This window comes from Mesoplodon densirostris, chromosome 3, assembly GCF_025265405.1.
Source record: "Mesoplodon densirostris isolate mMesDen1 chromosome 3, mMesDen1 primary haplotype, whole genome shotgun sequence".
NCBI classification, from domain to species: domain Eukaryota; kingdom Metazoa; phylum Chordata; class Mammalia; order Artiodactyla; family Ziphiidae; genus Mesoplodon; species Mesoplodon densirostris.
Genome location: NC_082663.1, coordinates 156,045,652 through 156,062,807, shown reverse-complemented (window position 1 = coordinate 156,062,807; position 17,156 = coordinate 156,045,652). Strand labels below are relative to the sequence as shown.

Here is a 17,156-nt window from a genome sequence, read left to right as displayed (position 1 = left end):
CGTTAATATGTGATATTTGTTTTTCTCTTTCTGACTTACTTCACTCTGTATGACAGTCTCTAGATTCATCCACGTCTCAACAAATGAACCAATTACGTTCCTTTTTATGGCTGAGTAATATTCCATTGTATATATGTACCACATCTTCTTTATCCATTCATCTGTTGATGGGCATTTAGGTTGCTTCCATGACCTGGCTATTGTAAATAGTGCTGCATTGAACATTGGGGTGCGGTGCATGTGTCTTTTTCACTATGGTTTTCTCAGGGTATGTGCCCAGTAGTGGGATTGCTGGGTCATATGGTAATTCTATGTTTAGTTTTTTTTTTTTTACATCTTTATTGGAATATAATTGCTTTACAATGGTGTGTTAGTTTCTGCTTTATAACAAAGTGAATCAATTATACATATACATATGATCCCATATCTCTTCCCTCTTGCATCTCCCTCCCTCCCACCCTCCCTATCCCACCCCTCCAGGTAGTCACAAAGCACCGAGCTGATCTCCTTGTGCTATGCGGCTGCTTCCCACTATCTATTTTACATTTGGTAGTGTATATATGTCCATGCCACTCTCTCACTTGGTCACAGCTTACGCTTCCCCCTCCCCATATCCTCAAGTCCATTCTCTACTAGGTCTGTTTCTGTATTCCCATCTTACCCCTACGTTCTTCATGACATTTTTTTCTTAGATTCCATATATATGAGTTAGCATATGGTATTTGTCTTTCTCTTTCTGACTTACTTCACTCTGTATGACAGACTCTAGATCCATGCACCTCACTACAAGTAACTCAATTTCGTTTCCTTTTATGGCTGAGTAATATTCCGTTGTATATATGTGCCACATCTTCTTTATCCATTCTTCCAATGATGGACACTTAGGTTGTTTCCAGCTCCTGGCTATTGTAAATAGAGCTACAATGAACATTTTGGTACATGACTCTTTTTGAATTATGGCTTTCTCAGGGTATATGTCCAGTAGTGGGATTGCTGGGTCATACGGTAGTTTATTTTTAGTTTTTTGAGGAACCTACAAACTGTTCTCCATAGTGGCTGTATCAATTTACATTCCCACCAGTAGTGCAAGAGTGTTCCCTTTTCTCCACACCCTCTCCAGCATTTATTGTTTCTAGACTTTTTGATGATGGCCATTCTGACCGGTGTGAGATGATACCTCTTTGTAGTTTTGATTTGCATTTCTCTAATGATTAATGATGTTGAGCATTCTTTCATGTGTTTGTTGGCAATCTGTATGTCTTCTCTGGAGAAATGTCTATTCAGGTCTTCTGCCCATTTTTGGATTGGGTTTTGGCTTTTTTGTTATTGAGCTGCATGAGTTGTATGTAAATTTTGGAGATTAACCCAACTGACAAAGTTGCTTCATTTGCAAATATTTTCTCCCATTCTGAGGGTTGTCTTTTGGTCTTCTTTATGGTCTCCTTTGCTGTGCCAAGCTTTGAAGTTTCATTAGGTCCCATTTTTTAATTTTTGTTTTTATTTCCATTTCTCTAGGAGGTGGGTCAAAAAGGATCTTGCTGTGATTTATGTCATAGAGTGTTCTGCCTATATTTTCCTCTAAGAGTTTGATAGTTTCTGGCCTTACATTTAGATCTTTAATTCATTTTGAGCTTATTTTTGTGTATGGTGGTAGGGAGTGTTCTAAGCTCATACTTCTACATGTACCTGTCAAGTTTTCCCAGCCCCAATTATTGAAAAGGCTGTCCTTTCTCCACTGTACATTCCTGCCTCCTTTATCAAAGATAAGGTGAGCATATGTGCGTGTGTTTATCTCTGGGCTTTCTATGCTGTTCCATTGATCTATATTTCTGTTTTTGTGCTAGTACCATACTGTCTTGATTACTGTAGCTTTGTAGTATAGTCTGCGGTCAGGGAGCCTGATTCCTCCAATGCCGTTTTTCATTCTCAAGATTGATTTGGCTATTCGGGGTCTTTTGTGTTTCCATAAAAATTGTGAAATTTTTTGTTCCAGTTCTGTGAAAAATGCCAGTGGTAGTCTGATACGGATTGCATTGAATCTGTAGATTGCTTTGAGTAGTATAGTCATTTTCACAAAGTTGATTCTTCCAATCCAACAACATGGTATATCTCTCCATCTATTTGTATCATCTTTAATTTCTTTCATCAGTGTCTTATACTCTTCTGCATATATGTCTTTTGTCTCCTTTAGGTAGGTTTATTCTTAGATATTTTTTTCTTTTTGTTGCAATGGTAAATGGGAGTGTTTTCTTAACTTCACTTTCAGATTTTTCATCATTAGTGTATAGGAATGCCAGAGATTTCTGTGCATTAATTTTGTATCCTGCTACTTTACCAAATTCATTGTTTAGCTCTAGTAGTTTTCTGGTAACATCTTTAGGATTCTCTATGTATAGTATCATATCATCTGCAAACAGTGACAGCTTTACTTCTTCTTTTCCAATTTGGATTCCTTTAATTTCTTTTTCATATCTGATTGCTGTGGATAAAACTTCCAAAACTATGTTGAATAATAGTCGTGAGAGTGGGCAACCTTGTCTTGTTCCTGATCTTAGTGGAAATGCTTTCAGTTTTTCACCATTGAGGACGATGTTGGCTGTGGGTTTGTCATATATGGCCTTTATTATGTTGAAGAAAATTCCCTCTATGCCTACTTGCTGCAGGGTTTTTATCATAAATGGGTGGTAAAATTTAAGTTAATACATGCATAAGCCCTCTGACTTCCCACATACCTGAATATGTGCATATTTTCCATCATTTCCCCTTTTGATTGCAAATCTTGTTAGAAAGCAGTGATGCTCAAAATATCCACCCCTCAATGCTGGCTCTTACCTCAGGTTCAGATCATGTCCCTCGCTGTTAGGTCTCCTTTATATTCACCTAGTCACTCACGTTGGAGGAAAACTACGCTGATCTCATGAACAGGCTCAGAGATATGTTAATGGGGAAACACTTTATAGGCTATACATTTTATCACTTACACTCAATTGTCACAGAAGCATTGCACATGTGCTATTAGCAGCAGACTTAAACAAGCAGTGTCACATTTCATGAGTAGTTATAATCTGTGAAAATTTCGCTAGATAATTTTCTTTCCATTCAGAACATCAGGGCAAAAACATGGTTAACACAATAACTGTCATAAATACAGACCTTAACTGACAGAAATAGAATTTCACATCCACTAAAACATAGTCTTTTTTCTCTCTGAAATAACCCTCCTCTCCACCAAACACAGCAAATCAAAACTAGTTTGTTTGCAATTGACCATATCAGCTCCTTCAAGCTGGCTGAGGTAGAAGTCCTCAGGAGTCTCAGACTGAATTCCCCAAAGGCCCCTCAAGGCCAGGAATGCCATGACAAAAGCCTGTCATAAGCCTCCACCTCAGTGGATTTCTGTCTTCTAGAGGTATCCCAAATATCAAGATTCGTGCACATGCCAGGAGACAGTCTTTCCCATTCACCTGATAAGGCTGCTCAGAAACCAAGAGTCCCAGGTTTTGGAGGGACTGGGCAGAGAGAAGAGAAAAATGTTTCAATTCTACCCTCAGGAGTAGTTTACCCAATTGCTGTAAGTCACAACTAACTTGAGGGGAAGGGCATCTCTCTATCTGGAAAACACAGATCAAAACTTTCCAGACAAAACCCATAAATATTATAACCATATTCACCAGTTCACTCAGTAACCAATCCTTCCATTAACTTTTTATGAAGCCATCAGGTTTTCCTTTAGGATTATTTAAGTTTTCACCCAGTTCTGAAGTGTAATCTGAAATTTATCAGAGACCTGTTATTATCCAAAGGTCGTTCCTATGAATCTGGAAGATGAAGCACTTTTGCAAAAGCATCAGAGTACAACAATAACTGTCTACAAAAGACAAAAGACTTAAAAAGTCACAGTTAAACATATTATCACAATGTAAGCAATAAAGAATCTTGGTTATAGTAACTAGAATTATGACTGATTATAATCTTAACCCTTAAAAACCTTAATCTCTCACCAAAACCAAAAAACAATTGTGCATTTCCTGATTGGTAAGCTTAATGCTTTAGTCTTATTCTCCTAAGCAGGCCAAAGTAGATAAACTTAGACCTGCCCAGCAATTAATGTTCCAATATTTTACCTTTTTTGAAATGACTTAGTCAATGAATTCTCTTCATGTAACTTAGTTTAGTTTCAAGTTACAAAAATCTTGAGAGACTATTTTAGATAGACATTCCCAAAACATAATTATTCCCATAAAGAATTTTAAAATCCTTGCTCCTTTTTGTTCATTTACTCTTAGAGATCACATATGATTAGATTAAAGTTCCTGAGAACGCAGGTAGATCATATACATCTCAAAGGTACAGGAAGAGAAATACCAATTCCTTCCAGAGAGCTAGCTTAACCAATTACAGAAGGCTCACTTTGATACAATAGCAGAGCCATGAGGGGCCATTGTTCTCCAGATCTCTTGGCAGCCCCCATTCATCATGCACGGCCACTACAGGGTCCCACATACTAGTAGACATCCACTGCAGTACTACCCCTGCAACTTTCAGGATTACCCCCTCAACTTTTGGACCCCACGTGTGAATGGCCGGCCACCCCGGGATAAAACCCACAACTTTCAGGCCCCACAAGCTAGTGGACAACCCCTGCAACATTCCATTCCCCATCCTGTATTTCCCAACATCTCAGTGCTCACAAGAGTTTCCTTGTTCTCCTGGCTGGCTCTGCCAACTGTTGGGCTGCACCCAGCAGGCCTATAAGGCCTACATTTACCCAGTTTAAGACCAAAGAAGAAGCCTGGAGTCAGCAACAGAGACATCAGTGGCTTAATGGATGGTAGGGGGTGTAGATTGCCAGTTATAGAGGGAATTACATCAGTTTGGCGCATTAGTTACCGGGACCCATACTACCCCTTTGATAAGGACAATCACTAGCCTGAGCCTGGGGCAAGCATGTAGGAAGTTCAGTCGTGTGAGTAGGGTATAGGGGAAGCAGGCAGTGGTTGAGCAGGGGATGTTCAGAGAGGAAGAGAACCCCTATCCTGAGTGGCCTGACCATATAAATGTCATCAGTATTATACCATGTCCCTGTTCCCTCATTCCTGATCCTCTCCTCCCCACTTCATGTAGTAAAGTCAGAGTAATTTATTTACCTATTTGGCTTTGAATGATTTCTTTACCAAAATATTATATTAGATATGATTTCTTGAGACTACTTTTGGCTTCATTATGACAATTTTTAAGGATATAAGCTGAATTTATTTACGATAGAAATTTCTTGAAACAACTGGATCACTAGGCAGTTCTTTGGTCTTTTTAGGTTCTATAGGGAGTTTGTGTTGTAATCATGGCTTTGTATTGTGGGATTTGATCTGCATCATCAAGTCTGAATTCTTAAGGGATATCTGCAGTTACTTTCATGCAACAAAGATAACCTCACATCCTTCTTGGCAAATATATCCATCCACAATACAAGGGCAAGTTTGTGCCTTTATATCAGTTGTATGTCACATTTAGAAATCATGATGAACCTGAACCAGTAGTTTTTGACGAGCAACAGGATATGCCTGAAGTTTAGAATGAATAAAAGGTGGCCTGTTTTGCCAGTGGGCTTGGCAATATACTGTGTACCTCTGTGTGGCTCACAAATGAAAAGTTAATCTAGAAAACCAGATTCATTTGGAATCAGAGTTCATAAGTTAGACATAGCCAGCTTTGAATATTCAAGTGACAAAAGGTCAATGCCGAGAACAAAGTCATCTACTAGAAGGCCAATTGACAATGTGATAGATAAAGTTCATATAAAGCCTAGCTTTCTGCCCTCAAGCACAAGGAGACAAGATATTACAGGCAGAACACTAAGAATATCTACTAGGCTACAATATCCAGGGAATAGCAGGAAGGGCTTCTTCAGCTCATGAGAGATGGTGCTGGACTCTGATGGAAACCATGGCCTTGGAACAGACACTTGAAGGACAAGTTAGAAGAAAATGATTCCATGAAACTTGAAAATACCTCCAATGGCCGTGACATGGAGCAATCCTTGCTCCCTCCAGGGAGAACAGTATCTGGGGAAATGTGCCAGGAAGAAGGATGAGCCTTTATTCCAACATCATTGAGGTGAAACCAAACTTTTCCCTCCATATGTTTTTTGTTTGTTTGTTTTTGTTGTTTTTTAAACATCTTTATTGGAGTATAACTCCTTTACAATAGTGTGTTAGTTTCTGCATTATAACAAAATGAATCAGTTATACATATACATATGTTCCCATATCTCTTCGCTCTTGAATCTCCCTCCCTCCCACCCACCCTATCCCACCCCTCTAGGTGGTTTGTGTCCAAATGGTTTTAATTGGCTCACAAAGAGCTGTTCCTGTTGGCTAACTAGTGCTAGATGGAAGTTGCCTGTGGGGAAGTGGGGGTGGTGTCTTTAGGGAGTCCCAGCTGCAGAGAAGAGGCTCCTGGCAGAGGCCTGGCCTCTGCTAACTCAGGCCCTGGAGGGTGAATTCCCAGACACAATCCTGATTTCCTGGCTGCTCCCAGGGGGGACTCTGCCAGCCTGGCACTGCTTTGCTTCTATGGGCAGAGGTCCCTCGAAGCCCTGCATGAGGCTGAGCTTTGATTTATGACCACTTCATGTCATGTGTGACTCTCACATGCAGGAAGCCACAACAGAGGCTGATTCTACCTGGACCTTAGAGTAAACCCCTTTTCTTATTTCCCCTTCATTCCCCTTAAGTGGTTGAAGTAATGCAAGGAGCCAGTGAAGATGGAGTTGAAGGTGGCCCTCAGAAGTAGGAGGTTTAAAGACTCGAGGCTCTGGTAGAATTAAACAGCATATAACCTCACACCACAGCCAGTCTGAGCAAGACAGAGGCCTTTCCTCTTTCTGCTAACACCACACTGATGAGATTTCTTTTCCCCTTCAGACAGGATCTTCTGTCTGGTGAATGATGATTTCTCCCTTGAGATGAACGAGTGGGGACCATGTAGATAGAGAGTGATTTTCCCTTTGACTTTGTACCCTATTGTAAGTTCAATGATTTCTCTCTATCCTCATGCTCCTTCTCACAGCCAACTTTTGACTGACAGTTGAGGGAGAGATGGATGAGCAATAAAACTATATCCCAAACATGGCTCTTTTCATTCAACCCTGCTGCTTCTTTGGGTCCCAGAATGCAGTGAAATCTTTCTGTGTTCTGGAGTAACCTTCTCAGTACTTTAGTTCCCTAGATTTAAATTTTTACCCTTCTGATTTTTTGTGTGTCTAGGAATGTTCACTTCCCAGGTTACCATTAGACTTGCCTACCACATCATCAGTGATTTTTCAATACATGATTATTTGGGATGAACAAAAACTCTACCGAGCATTGTATGGGATGTGCCCATGCATAATCTATGGTATTTTATCAAAGTGAATATGTAATGTAATAACCAGAGGAGACATGTATGCAGATATGGGTAATGCAAGGAAGGATATGATGAGACCAAAATGAGTCATGTAACCTTAAACACCAACATTAGTCCATGTTATTATATCTCAAACATTTGCACTAAACTACTTCTAAAATAAAACTTAACAGTTCAGAACACTACATTGATTTTGTCACATGTAGTCAGGTTCCCACTGGCACCAACATACATTTGGGAATTCATTTACTACATCCAAGAAGAACTGTGTTGTGTGCTCAGTACATGTCTGTGAGATGTAATTAGTAAAGGAGTTAAGGGGAATGCACAATTATTAGAGTCTTTAAAAATCAAGGGAGGGCTTTCCTGGTGGCACAGTGTTTGGGAGTCCGCCTGCCGATGCAGGGGACACGGGTTCGTGCCCTGGTCCAGGAAGATCCCACATGCCGAGGAGCGGCTGGGCCCGTGAGCCATGGCCGCTGAGCCTGCGCGTCCAGAGCCTGTGCTCCACAACGGGAGAGGCCACAACCGTGAGCAGCCCGTTTACCAAAAAAAAAAAAAAAAAAAAAAAAAAAAAAAAAAAATCAAGGGAGTTTTTCAGCAGACGAATGAAAGAAAGAGGAAGAGAATTAGGAGAGAGTCATGGAACATATAATTATGTGAGTTGATGACAAACAAAGTTGTAAGTATGGCTCGGGGCCGAGTCATCTTGTGCTTGTATTTGAAGGTAATACTTGGATTTATCCTGGCCTCTTCAATATTTCTATAAGGAGTGGCTGACAGGATGCCATCAATGTTTTAGGAGGATTAAACTGATCCTGTGTGCAGGACAGATATGTGTATGGGGAAGCAGGAGGCAGTCAGAACCACGATAAGCCTGTTGCTGTGCTCATGGTAAGAGCTGGTCAGTGTTGGGACCAAGTGGGAAAGAAGGTGATAGTGAGGACAATGAGTACTGATTTTTCACGAGAGTAGAGAAGATTGAGAAAGGAGAGAAGGCCAATGAGGAATTGAAGGCTTTTGAAGAATGACCACTGGAGATTTAGGTGAGTGCTCCCTGGACACCAGGGAAGACGAGGTGGGAACCCTCAGGTGTAGAGTAGGAAAAGAGGCAAGGGCTCCTAGAAACTTTCCCCATGGATTGGAACAAACTCTGGACTTGGAGTCAGAAGTTCTGGGTTCTAATCCAAATCCTGTAATTAATTCATGTTTTCATGTTCCTAAGTTGTTATAGGAACTCTGGACAGTTTAGCATTAAGGGAACCTCTGCTTCTCTTAGCCCATCTAAATTTGAAGGGATACCGAGATTTATATGAGGAATTCTAGCTACTGTCTGAGGCTCGCCACCCTCTGATACCCATCCCTGACACCCATGCCAGGCAATAAACCACCAAGAAGTTAGATTGGTTGTGGGGGAAGAAGAATAGTGCAGGGCTAGGTTCTGAGCTGTGAGAGGAGAGGGTAGGAATTGAGCCTAAGACAGAGGAAAAGTTAACTAATTCAGTAATGACCAAAGACCCTGAAAGTAACAGCACCATTTGTAACCAATAATTGCTCGTTGTACAGCCCTGGAAAAGGTAACTTTTCTGTGACTCAGTAAATTCGGGGTAATTTAACATCTCCTAATGTGAGGCCATAGAGGACAGGTGACACTGAGGAGAGCCAACTCTAAAGTTTTCTGAAATTCTCAGACCATATAGTAGCCACTGTCTCATAGGGTTGCTGGACCCAATCCTGTCTTTTCCTGAATTTTTGTTGTCTGTAAAATAAGTGTTTTAAAATCACACCTTTTTATACATAACTGATGGTTTTATGACTTATGAGCACCTATCAGCCTCATATTTAAAAGCATGACCATGATCACATATCATTAATTACAGGAATAGTCATGGGTAAATTTACACCTATAGGGACTCAGTTTCTTGGTCTGTAAAATGAAAAAATGTATGCTATCCAAGAGTCCTCTCAGTTCTAAAAGTTTTAAAGTTTGGAATATGAAATTAGTTTCCTTAAAGCTCCCTTCATGTCATGATTTCTCAAGCTGTAGATGAAGAGATTGATGAGAGGAGTCACCACTGTGAAGATGACAATAGTCACCACATCTTGCACTGAGTACGAGGATGAAGGGTGCTTATAGACCCCCGGGATTGCCCCATAGAGCAGGGAGACCACAGTGAGGTGGGATCCACACGTGGACAGGGCTTTCCTTATTCCATGGGCAGATGGCAACTTCAGTACTTTAGAGAAGATGTAATCATATGAAATGATGATACATGTAAATGGTGTCATAAATACCAGTTCACCCACAGTGAATACCATCAGGTCATTGATAAAGGTATTCAAACAAGAGAGTTTTAGAATAGGATAAGGGTCACAGAAAAAGTTATACACAGCATTGTTGGAACAAAATGTGAGTTGCACCATGAGAAGAGTCTGGAGGAGAGCATGCAGATTTGTACTGAGCCGAGATGCAGCCACCAGAAGGACACAGAGTTTGGGCCTCATGATCATGGTGTAGTGGAGTGGGCAACAGATGGCAGTATAATCATCATAGGCCATCACACTCAGGAGGAACCCATCTATGTTGATGAAAATGATGAAGAAGTAGATCTGGGTCGTACATTCCATGTAAGAGATAGACTTGCTTCACAGTATGTGATTCACCAGCTTCTTGGGGATAGTGACTGATGAAAAGCAGATGTTGACACAGGAGAGGTTGGCCAAGAATAAGGACATGGGTGTTTGGAGATGACTGTCACAGCTGATAGCCAAGACAATGAGAAAGTTCCCAATGAGGGTGACCAGGTACATCCACAAGAACAGCCCAAAGAGAACCTCCTCCTGCTCTGACTGCCCAGAGAGTCCCAGGAGAAAGAATTCTGTGACTCCAGTCTGGTTGTCTCTGCCCATGTCTGCAGGGGAGAAAATGTGGTCAAAAGTAAAAGGAAATATTTATTTAATTAGGCTCCATATATTGTTTAGAGATTACAATTTTTTAATGATACCAATCCAAAATGTATTTCTTAATTAATAACACTTCAAATATAAAAGTAGATGAGATTGATAATGTCATCATTTGAGCAAATTTCTTATGATACTGTTTTGTCATTGAGAATTAATTCACATTAGATAATTCTATGAAGCGAGTTTTAATGAAATAAATAGCTGGTTAATTTCTATAATTTTAATTTGTGTTTAATTATCTTTGATTTCATGCAGCTTAATTCATACTTCAATAACATTTAATGAATATCTGGTATATACAAGTTATCTTCACATACACAATTTCTTTTAATCCATATCATTCATATATATATATATATATATATATATATATATATATTGGCCGCCTCACATGGCTTGTAGGATCTCAGTTCCCTGGCCAGGTACGGAACCTGGGTTACAGCAGTAAAAGCCTAGAATCCTAACCACTAGGCCACCAGGAACTTCTGAATTCCATCATTCATAAGTGAGGACCCTGAGAAGAAGAATCAGAGATGAAGAACCTGGGATTCAGGGAAATTAGGTGATGACAGATTAGATTGAAAGAACGCATAACATTTATAGTCTTGAAACAGCTGAAATGCCCTTTTCTTTATATTCCTCCCTAGTTTTACGTCCAAGTTTCAATTATCAACCATTTATTGAGACTATAACCAAGTGCCAGGCAGTGTCTTCCTGCCTTACACACATTTCTTACAGATTTAAAATATGTAAATTTAAAAAATAACAAGCTTCATTAAGCAGAACAGAAAAATGAAGCAATGAGATTTAGCTATTTGTTTAAAGTCATAAGTTCTTTTACCCGAATAACTTTATACAACTCACTCAAATTCATTCTGGATCTCTCTTATTTTCTCAGGATTATACTACTTCTAGGCACTGAAGGATCTGCCTGGCAGTTTTCCCTCAATGTTGTAACTGGATAGCATCAAAATGTCATTGCAGTAGCTCACAAATGTTGGCTTGGATGAGCTAAGCATGCTAGTGAGTTTGCTATGTACTGCATTCTGTGAAGAGACTTCTTTTCTCCCTGTGCTGGCCAAAACAGGATCACTGGTATTTGGTATTATTTTTGAAGAGGAAAAAGAGATTCATAGAGAAAGTCAAGTTATGGGGGCATATCCAAGTGATAATCCCAGCCTTAAGGAATTAATGCAGGCAGAAAGAGTCAGATAGAGAATTTTGAATATGTAAGGATACACAGTATTCGAATAGTAAAGAGGAGAGGAGATGGCATTTCAGGGGAGGAGATGTACAGGTTAAATGTCTTGACTGACTGGGATAAAGGGTGTCACAGGCAATACTTTTAGGAGAGTGGTTGCAGGATGTATATAGTATGGTGACTATAAAGTATCCAGCATTTTGAGAGTTAAATTAGTAAAACCAACGTAAAATTCTGAGACCTGAAGCCATTTTCTCATAAATTATATCACAGAATTAAAAGGTAGAAAGGCAGTAGTTGGCAGTACCCAGAGCTATTGAAAGAAAGTACTTCAGGGAAAGGATGTAGAATGTAGAAGTGGGGTACAGGGGTTGCATCAAGGAAAAACCAAAACAATATTTGTGCAGACTTTTTCATTGTGCTCCAAAGAGTAGATGTTGATATTAGGGTCAATTATAAGCTATTTCCCATAATGGAAATGGTAGTAGAATGTGAAAGAAGTATAGCAGGATGGTGTAGGGTTTTTCCTATTGTCTGGGAACTGGCAAAGGCAAAAACAGGTGTACAGGCTCTAAATAACCCAGACTCTATGTCGAGAGATCTGCCAGCATTAAGGTTAGCCACTTCCTGTCAATGTTTGCTGAGATAGTCCTACCAGGAGTACAATCAACGTTGGCCCCAACCCCCAAGTCAATATGGTAAGAGGGCCTGGTTTCATATATTAGTCCCTTGTGAATCTCTTTAGTTTGTGACTGTCTCTGAGACATCTCATGTTTTGCAGCATTGAATGTTTGTGTTCCTGGACCTTAAAACTGAGGATGCTTAGTGCTTGGACTCCAGCTCAAGCTGACCCACCTCTGTGGGGTTCCATGTGGCATCCAAGCAACCTCCCTCTGAGACACTTCTCTAATGTGGTCATAGACCACAGTGAAGGTACACAAGGAAGCAACTAATAAAACGGTGGAGCTTAAGGGCAGAATAGGAGGGTCTTGAATGTCTGACAGAAGAGTCTCTTTTGTGAGGAAAGAGGGTGGCTCTTGGCTCTGAGCTTTTGGCCAGGATTTCTAAGAGCTTGCCGTCACTGATCTTAGCAATGCTGCCCTTAGTTACCTCTTTCGTTTCCCACTGCTTAATTTTCTATTTCCACCTTGGAAACATGCTTGCTCTATTCTGCAATGGGCAGTACATCCTGAAAGAGGAAAGGCTTGTACATGTTAAACCAAGTGATGTTTCCCGTTTGAACTTGGTGAGATGCTGAAGCATTTAGTGTGTGTTTCTCCAAATGTAAATGTATGTGTTTTTGTCTGTGTGAATCTGCCTCTGTGGGAGATAACTGCGTCCTCACCTGCTTTCCCAGATTTTCTTACCTGGCTGCTCTGCTTCTGTGAGAGGCTATCATGGGACCCCTGTCTCCATTGGCTCCTTGCCTGACCCTGAATCATGAGAATGTCACAGCTAGTGGGGGAGTCAGAAAGATTTTTTCACTGGAGAACACTTAGATTCAGACAGGTGGATTCCCCACAGCTCCTCATTAAAGGCACACATACTAAGTGTTCTTTGTTCCTATCCTCTCTGGAAACAGATATCTCAGCCTGAGGGGAATCAGTTTAGTGTTCAGGCTTGTTGCTTCCCATTGCATCAAGTACATCTCACACCCATGTCACAGACAAAATATACTTGGTCCCTTGTTCTGTGCTCAGAATGGATCTGAAGAAAAATTGTGAAGCCAGTGAACTTGGCCCACAGATATTCACGGTAGCTCCATTCTTTGCTCTACACTGACTCCCTTTTGTATAATCCTGAAGTCTTTAGGACTCTGCACTCTTTCTTCTTTCAAATAAAAGGTTTGTCAATTTATAGTAAGAAAGTAAGGTCTAAGAACAGACCCTCAATTCTGTCTCAGTTAATCTCTGTAATAGTTGCTGTTTCCCTGACATAGGAAACCAGAGGTACCACTTAGAAATGCTGGCCTGTGGACGGGGGTAGGGAATACTGGGTGTGGGTTATATATGTGGTCATCTAAATAATATCTGTGGGCTATTGGAACTTGGATGTGTATTTTTAAGTTTCTATTTGTGTGCATATACATAGCAAAATTTTTACAAGGTGAGTTTTAAAACCAATTTTAAAAAATGAAAGAACACAAATATGAAATTGGGCAAAGGTGTGTTAGGCAAGTGCAAAAATTAGAGAATATTGGTGGCGTTATTAATTACAGATAAAGCAATAATTAAGTCAACTGAAAGCATAAATCACAAAAGAGGAATATTTTATGATAACAAAGGACAAATTCATAAAACTTAATCACAGTTATGAAATCAAACAAAACAATGTAGCAACTGTTTGCAATAGCAATGTAGAATAGGAATAGGTTAGGCAAAGGTTTAAAAAATTTTTAAAGAAGTTGATTAATGTCTTAATGATGGACTTTAATATACAATTCCAAGAATTTGATAGATGAAGTAGTTAGTTAAAAAATATGACAGAGATTTTGTTTAAACAACAAAGAAATTTTATTTGTACACAGGGAAATATATTCAATATTCTGTGATAAACCATAATGGAAAAGAATATTTAAAAAATGCATATATAACTGAATCACTTTGCTGTACAGCAGAAATTATCACATTGTAAATCAACTATACATCAGTTAAAAATATATATATAGGGCTTCCCTCGTGGTGCAGTGGTTGAGAGTCCGCCTGCCAATGCAGGTGACATGGGTTCGTGCCCCAGTCCGGGAGGATACCACATGCTGCGGAGCAGCTGGGCCCGTGAGCCATGGCCGCTGAGCCTGCACGTCCAGAGCCTGTGCTCCGCAAGGGGAGAGGCCACGGCAGTGAGAGGCCAGTGTACCGCAAAAAAAAAAAAAAAAAAAAAATATATATATATATATATATATACATATATATACACATATAAAATACACATATTTCCACCTTGAAAATAGAGAATATATATTCTTATTTTAAGCCCAGGGAATAATTACAAATGTTGGCCATTTTCTTGACTACAACAAAAACTTTATAATAGAGTTTTTGAAATGAAAACTGAATCAATGAAATCAAACATTGATTTCATAAGATATATTCTCTTATGGCCTTCACCACAAAGCCAAAAATTAGAAACCAGAAATCAAAATGTAAAAAGAAATGTTCAGTTGATAAAATTTAAAACAGTGTTCTTCATAATCCCCATATCAAAAAGAAAGTTTAAACCAAATGATTCATAAATCAGAGAAAAAATATAAAAAGCTATGGGAAAATAGACTTAAATGCTCTTATTAATAATAAAGGAATATAAAAACTGAATAAATCAAGTATTTAATCAAGAATTTTTATTTTAAAATTATTTTAGTCAAATAAATATATTAGCATAGCTTTCAAAGTTAAACAATTCTTTAAATGAGAAAGGTAGTTCACTACCTATCTTTCCACTCCATGATCCAACTTCCCAATATAAATACTTTTATAGATTTCTAAATAATATGTTTATAATGTTATTTTTGATCATTGATTTACAATATATTGTCTTCCCATTTTCACAGGTGATGAGTTAATACCACTTCACCATCCCTTTTCCTCTTCCTCAAATGCTCCTATTATAGGCACATCACAATTTGGAGGTATGTCAATATCTATGATTGACTTTCTGACTCTGTTATACACTGTTTGTGTACTAATCCTTTTGTTTTTCCTGGCACAAATTTTGAATGTTCCTGAAGTTAATAATTGCCTATTTTTTTCATTTGCTTAATTTTTTTTTGTGGCATGTGGGCCTCTCACTGTTGTGGCCTCTCCCGTTGCGGAGCACGGGCTCTGGACGTGCAGGCTCAGCGGCCAGGGCTCACCGGCCCAGCCGCTCCACGGCATATGGGATCCTCCCGGACCCGGGCACGAACCCATATCCCCTGCATGGGCAGGCGGACTCTCAACCACTGTGCCACCAGGGAGGCCATCATTTCCTTAATTTTTATGCCTCTTTTCTTTCCATATTTTGAAATTAATTTTGGGGGGGTGAGTTATAATTGATAGATAATAAACATTACCCATTTACATTACACTTCGATGAATGTTAAAATCATGTTGTCATGTAACCACCACCACAATCAAGAAACACAACAGTTATATCACCCTAAAAAGTTTTCTTGTTTCCCTTTGAAGTTAGCACCCTTCCATGACCAGGTAATCACTGATCTGCTTTCTTTCACTACACTTTTGTGTTTCCTAGAATTTAATATAAATGGAATCATACAGTATGTGGTCTTTTGTGTTTGAATTCTTTCACTTAGCATAATGCTTTTGAGATTAATCCATGTTGTCAATGTATCACAAATTTGTTGCATTTATTAATATTGTGTTCCTTTTCATTCCTGTGTAGTATTCCATAGTAAGGAGATCCATAATTTTTATAACCATTCAACAGTTGAGGAAATTGGTTTGTTTCCAGTTTAGAACTATTATGTATAATATGTATGCATATCACTATATATGTATACAATGCGCATAGAATACTACCATGTATATTTCTGTAGAAGTTTGTGTGTGGCCATATGCTTTCATTTTTCTTGGAATGTGATTACTCGGTTTTATGGTAAGTGTTTTAAATTTATAAGATACTGCAGTACTGTTTTTGCAAAAAATAGCTGGACAGTTTGCATTCCTATCAGCAATATTTGAGAGTTCGAATTGTTACGCATCCTTATCAACACTGGGTATTGTCAGTCATTTTTTTTTTTTTTCGGTATGCAGGCCTCTCACTGCTGTGGCCTCTCCCGTTGCAGAGCACAGGCTCCAGACACACAGGCTCAGCGGCCATGGCTCACGCGGCACGTGGGATCTTCCCGGACCGGGGCACGAACCCATGTCCCCTGCATCAGCAGGCGGAGTCTCAACCACTGTGCCACCAGGAAAGCCCTTGTCAGTCTTTTTAATATTAACTATTCTACTGGATGTATAATAATATCTCATTGTGGTTTTAATTTGCATTTTCCTGATAACTAGTGATGTTGAGTATCTTATACTTATCGCCTATTCATATATCTCCTTTTGTGAAGTTATGTTCAAATATTTTCCCCATTTTTATTGGGTTGTTTGCCTATTTTTATTGAGCTGTTTTTCTTCTCATTTTTGAGTTTTACTTTTTCTGGACTCAATTGTAAATTTCGCAAATATTTTCTCCCAGTTTGTGGTTTGCTTTTAATTTTCTTATGCCTTATGAAGAGAAAAAAATTAATTTTAATGTCCATCTTATCACTCTTTCCCCTTAAAGTTATGCTTTTTATGTCCTATTCATGAAATCTTTGCCTCAGTCAGTGTAACAAATATTTTGTACCATGTTTTCTTCCAGTAGTTTAATAGAATTTTGTCTTTAACTTTATGATTCATTTCCGTGAGTGAATATGATGTGAGGTAATAATTAGTGTTAGTTTTTCTCTATACTGATAACCAGGTGTTCCAACATCACCTGCTAAAAAAATTTCTGTTTCCATATTGAATTATACTTGCACCTTTGTTGAAATTCAATTCTATTTCTGGAGTTTCTGTGTGTTGCATTCATTTCTATGTTTATCTAACGCCAATACCAC

The 17,156-nt window shown here is 39.1% G+C and overlaps 1 protein-coding gene across 1 annotated transcript; it reads right to left on the bottom strand.

Annotated features, from left to right (window-relative positions):
• Positions 1-9,384: 9,384 nt before the first annotated feature.
• LOC132486984 (olfactory receptor 1361-like) lies at positions 9,385-10,314 on the bottom strand. The gene is given in 1 exon segment (XM_060094526.1): positions 9,385-10,314. A coding segment is annotated over 1 exon segment (930 nt).
• Positions 10,315-17,156: the final 6,842 nt, after the last annotated feature.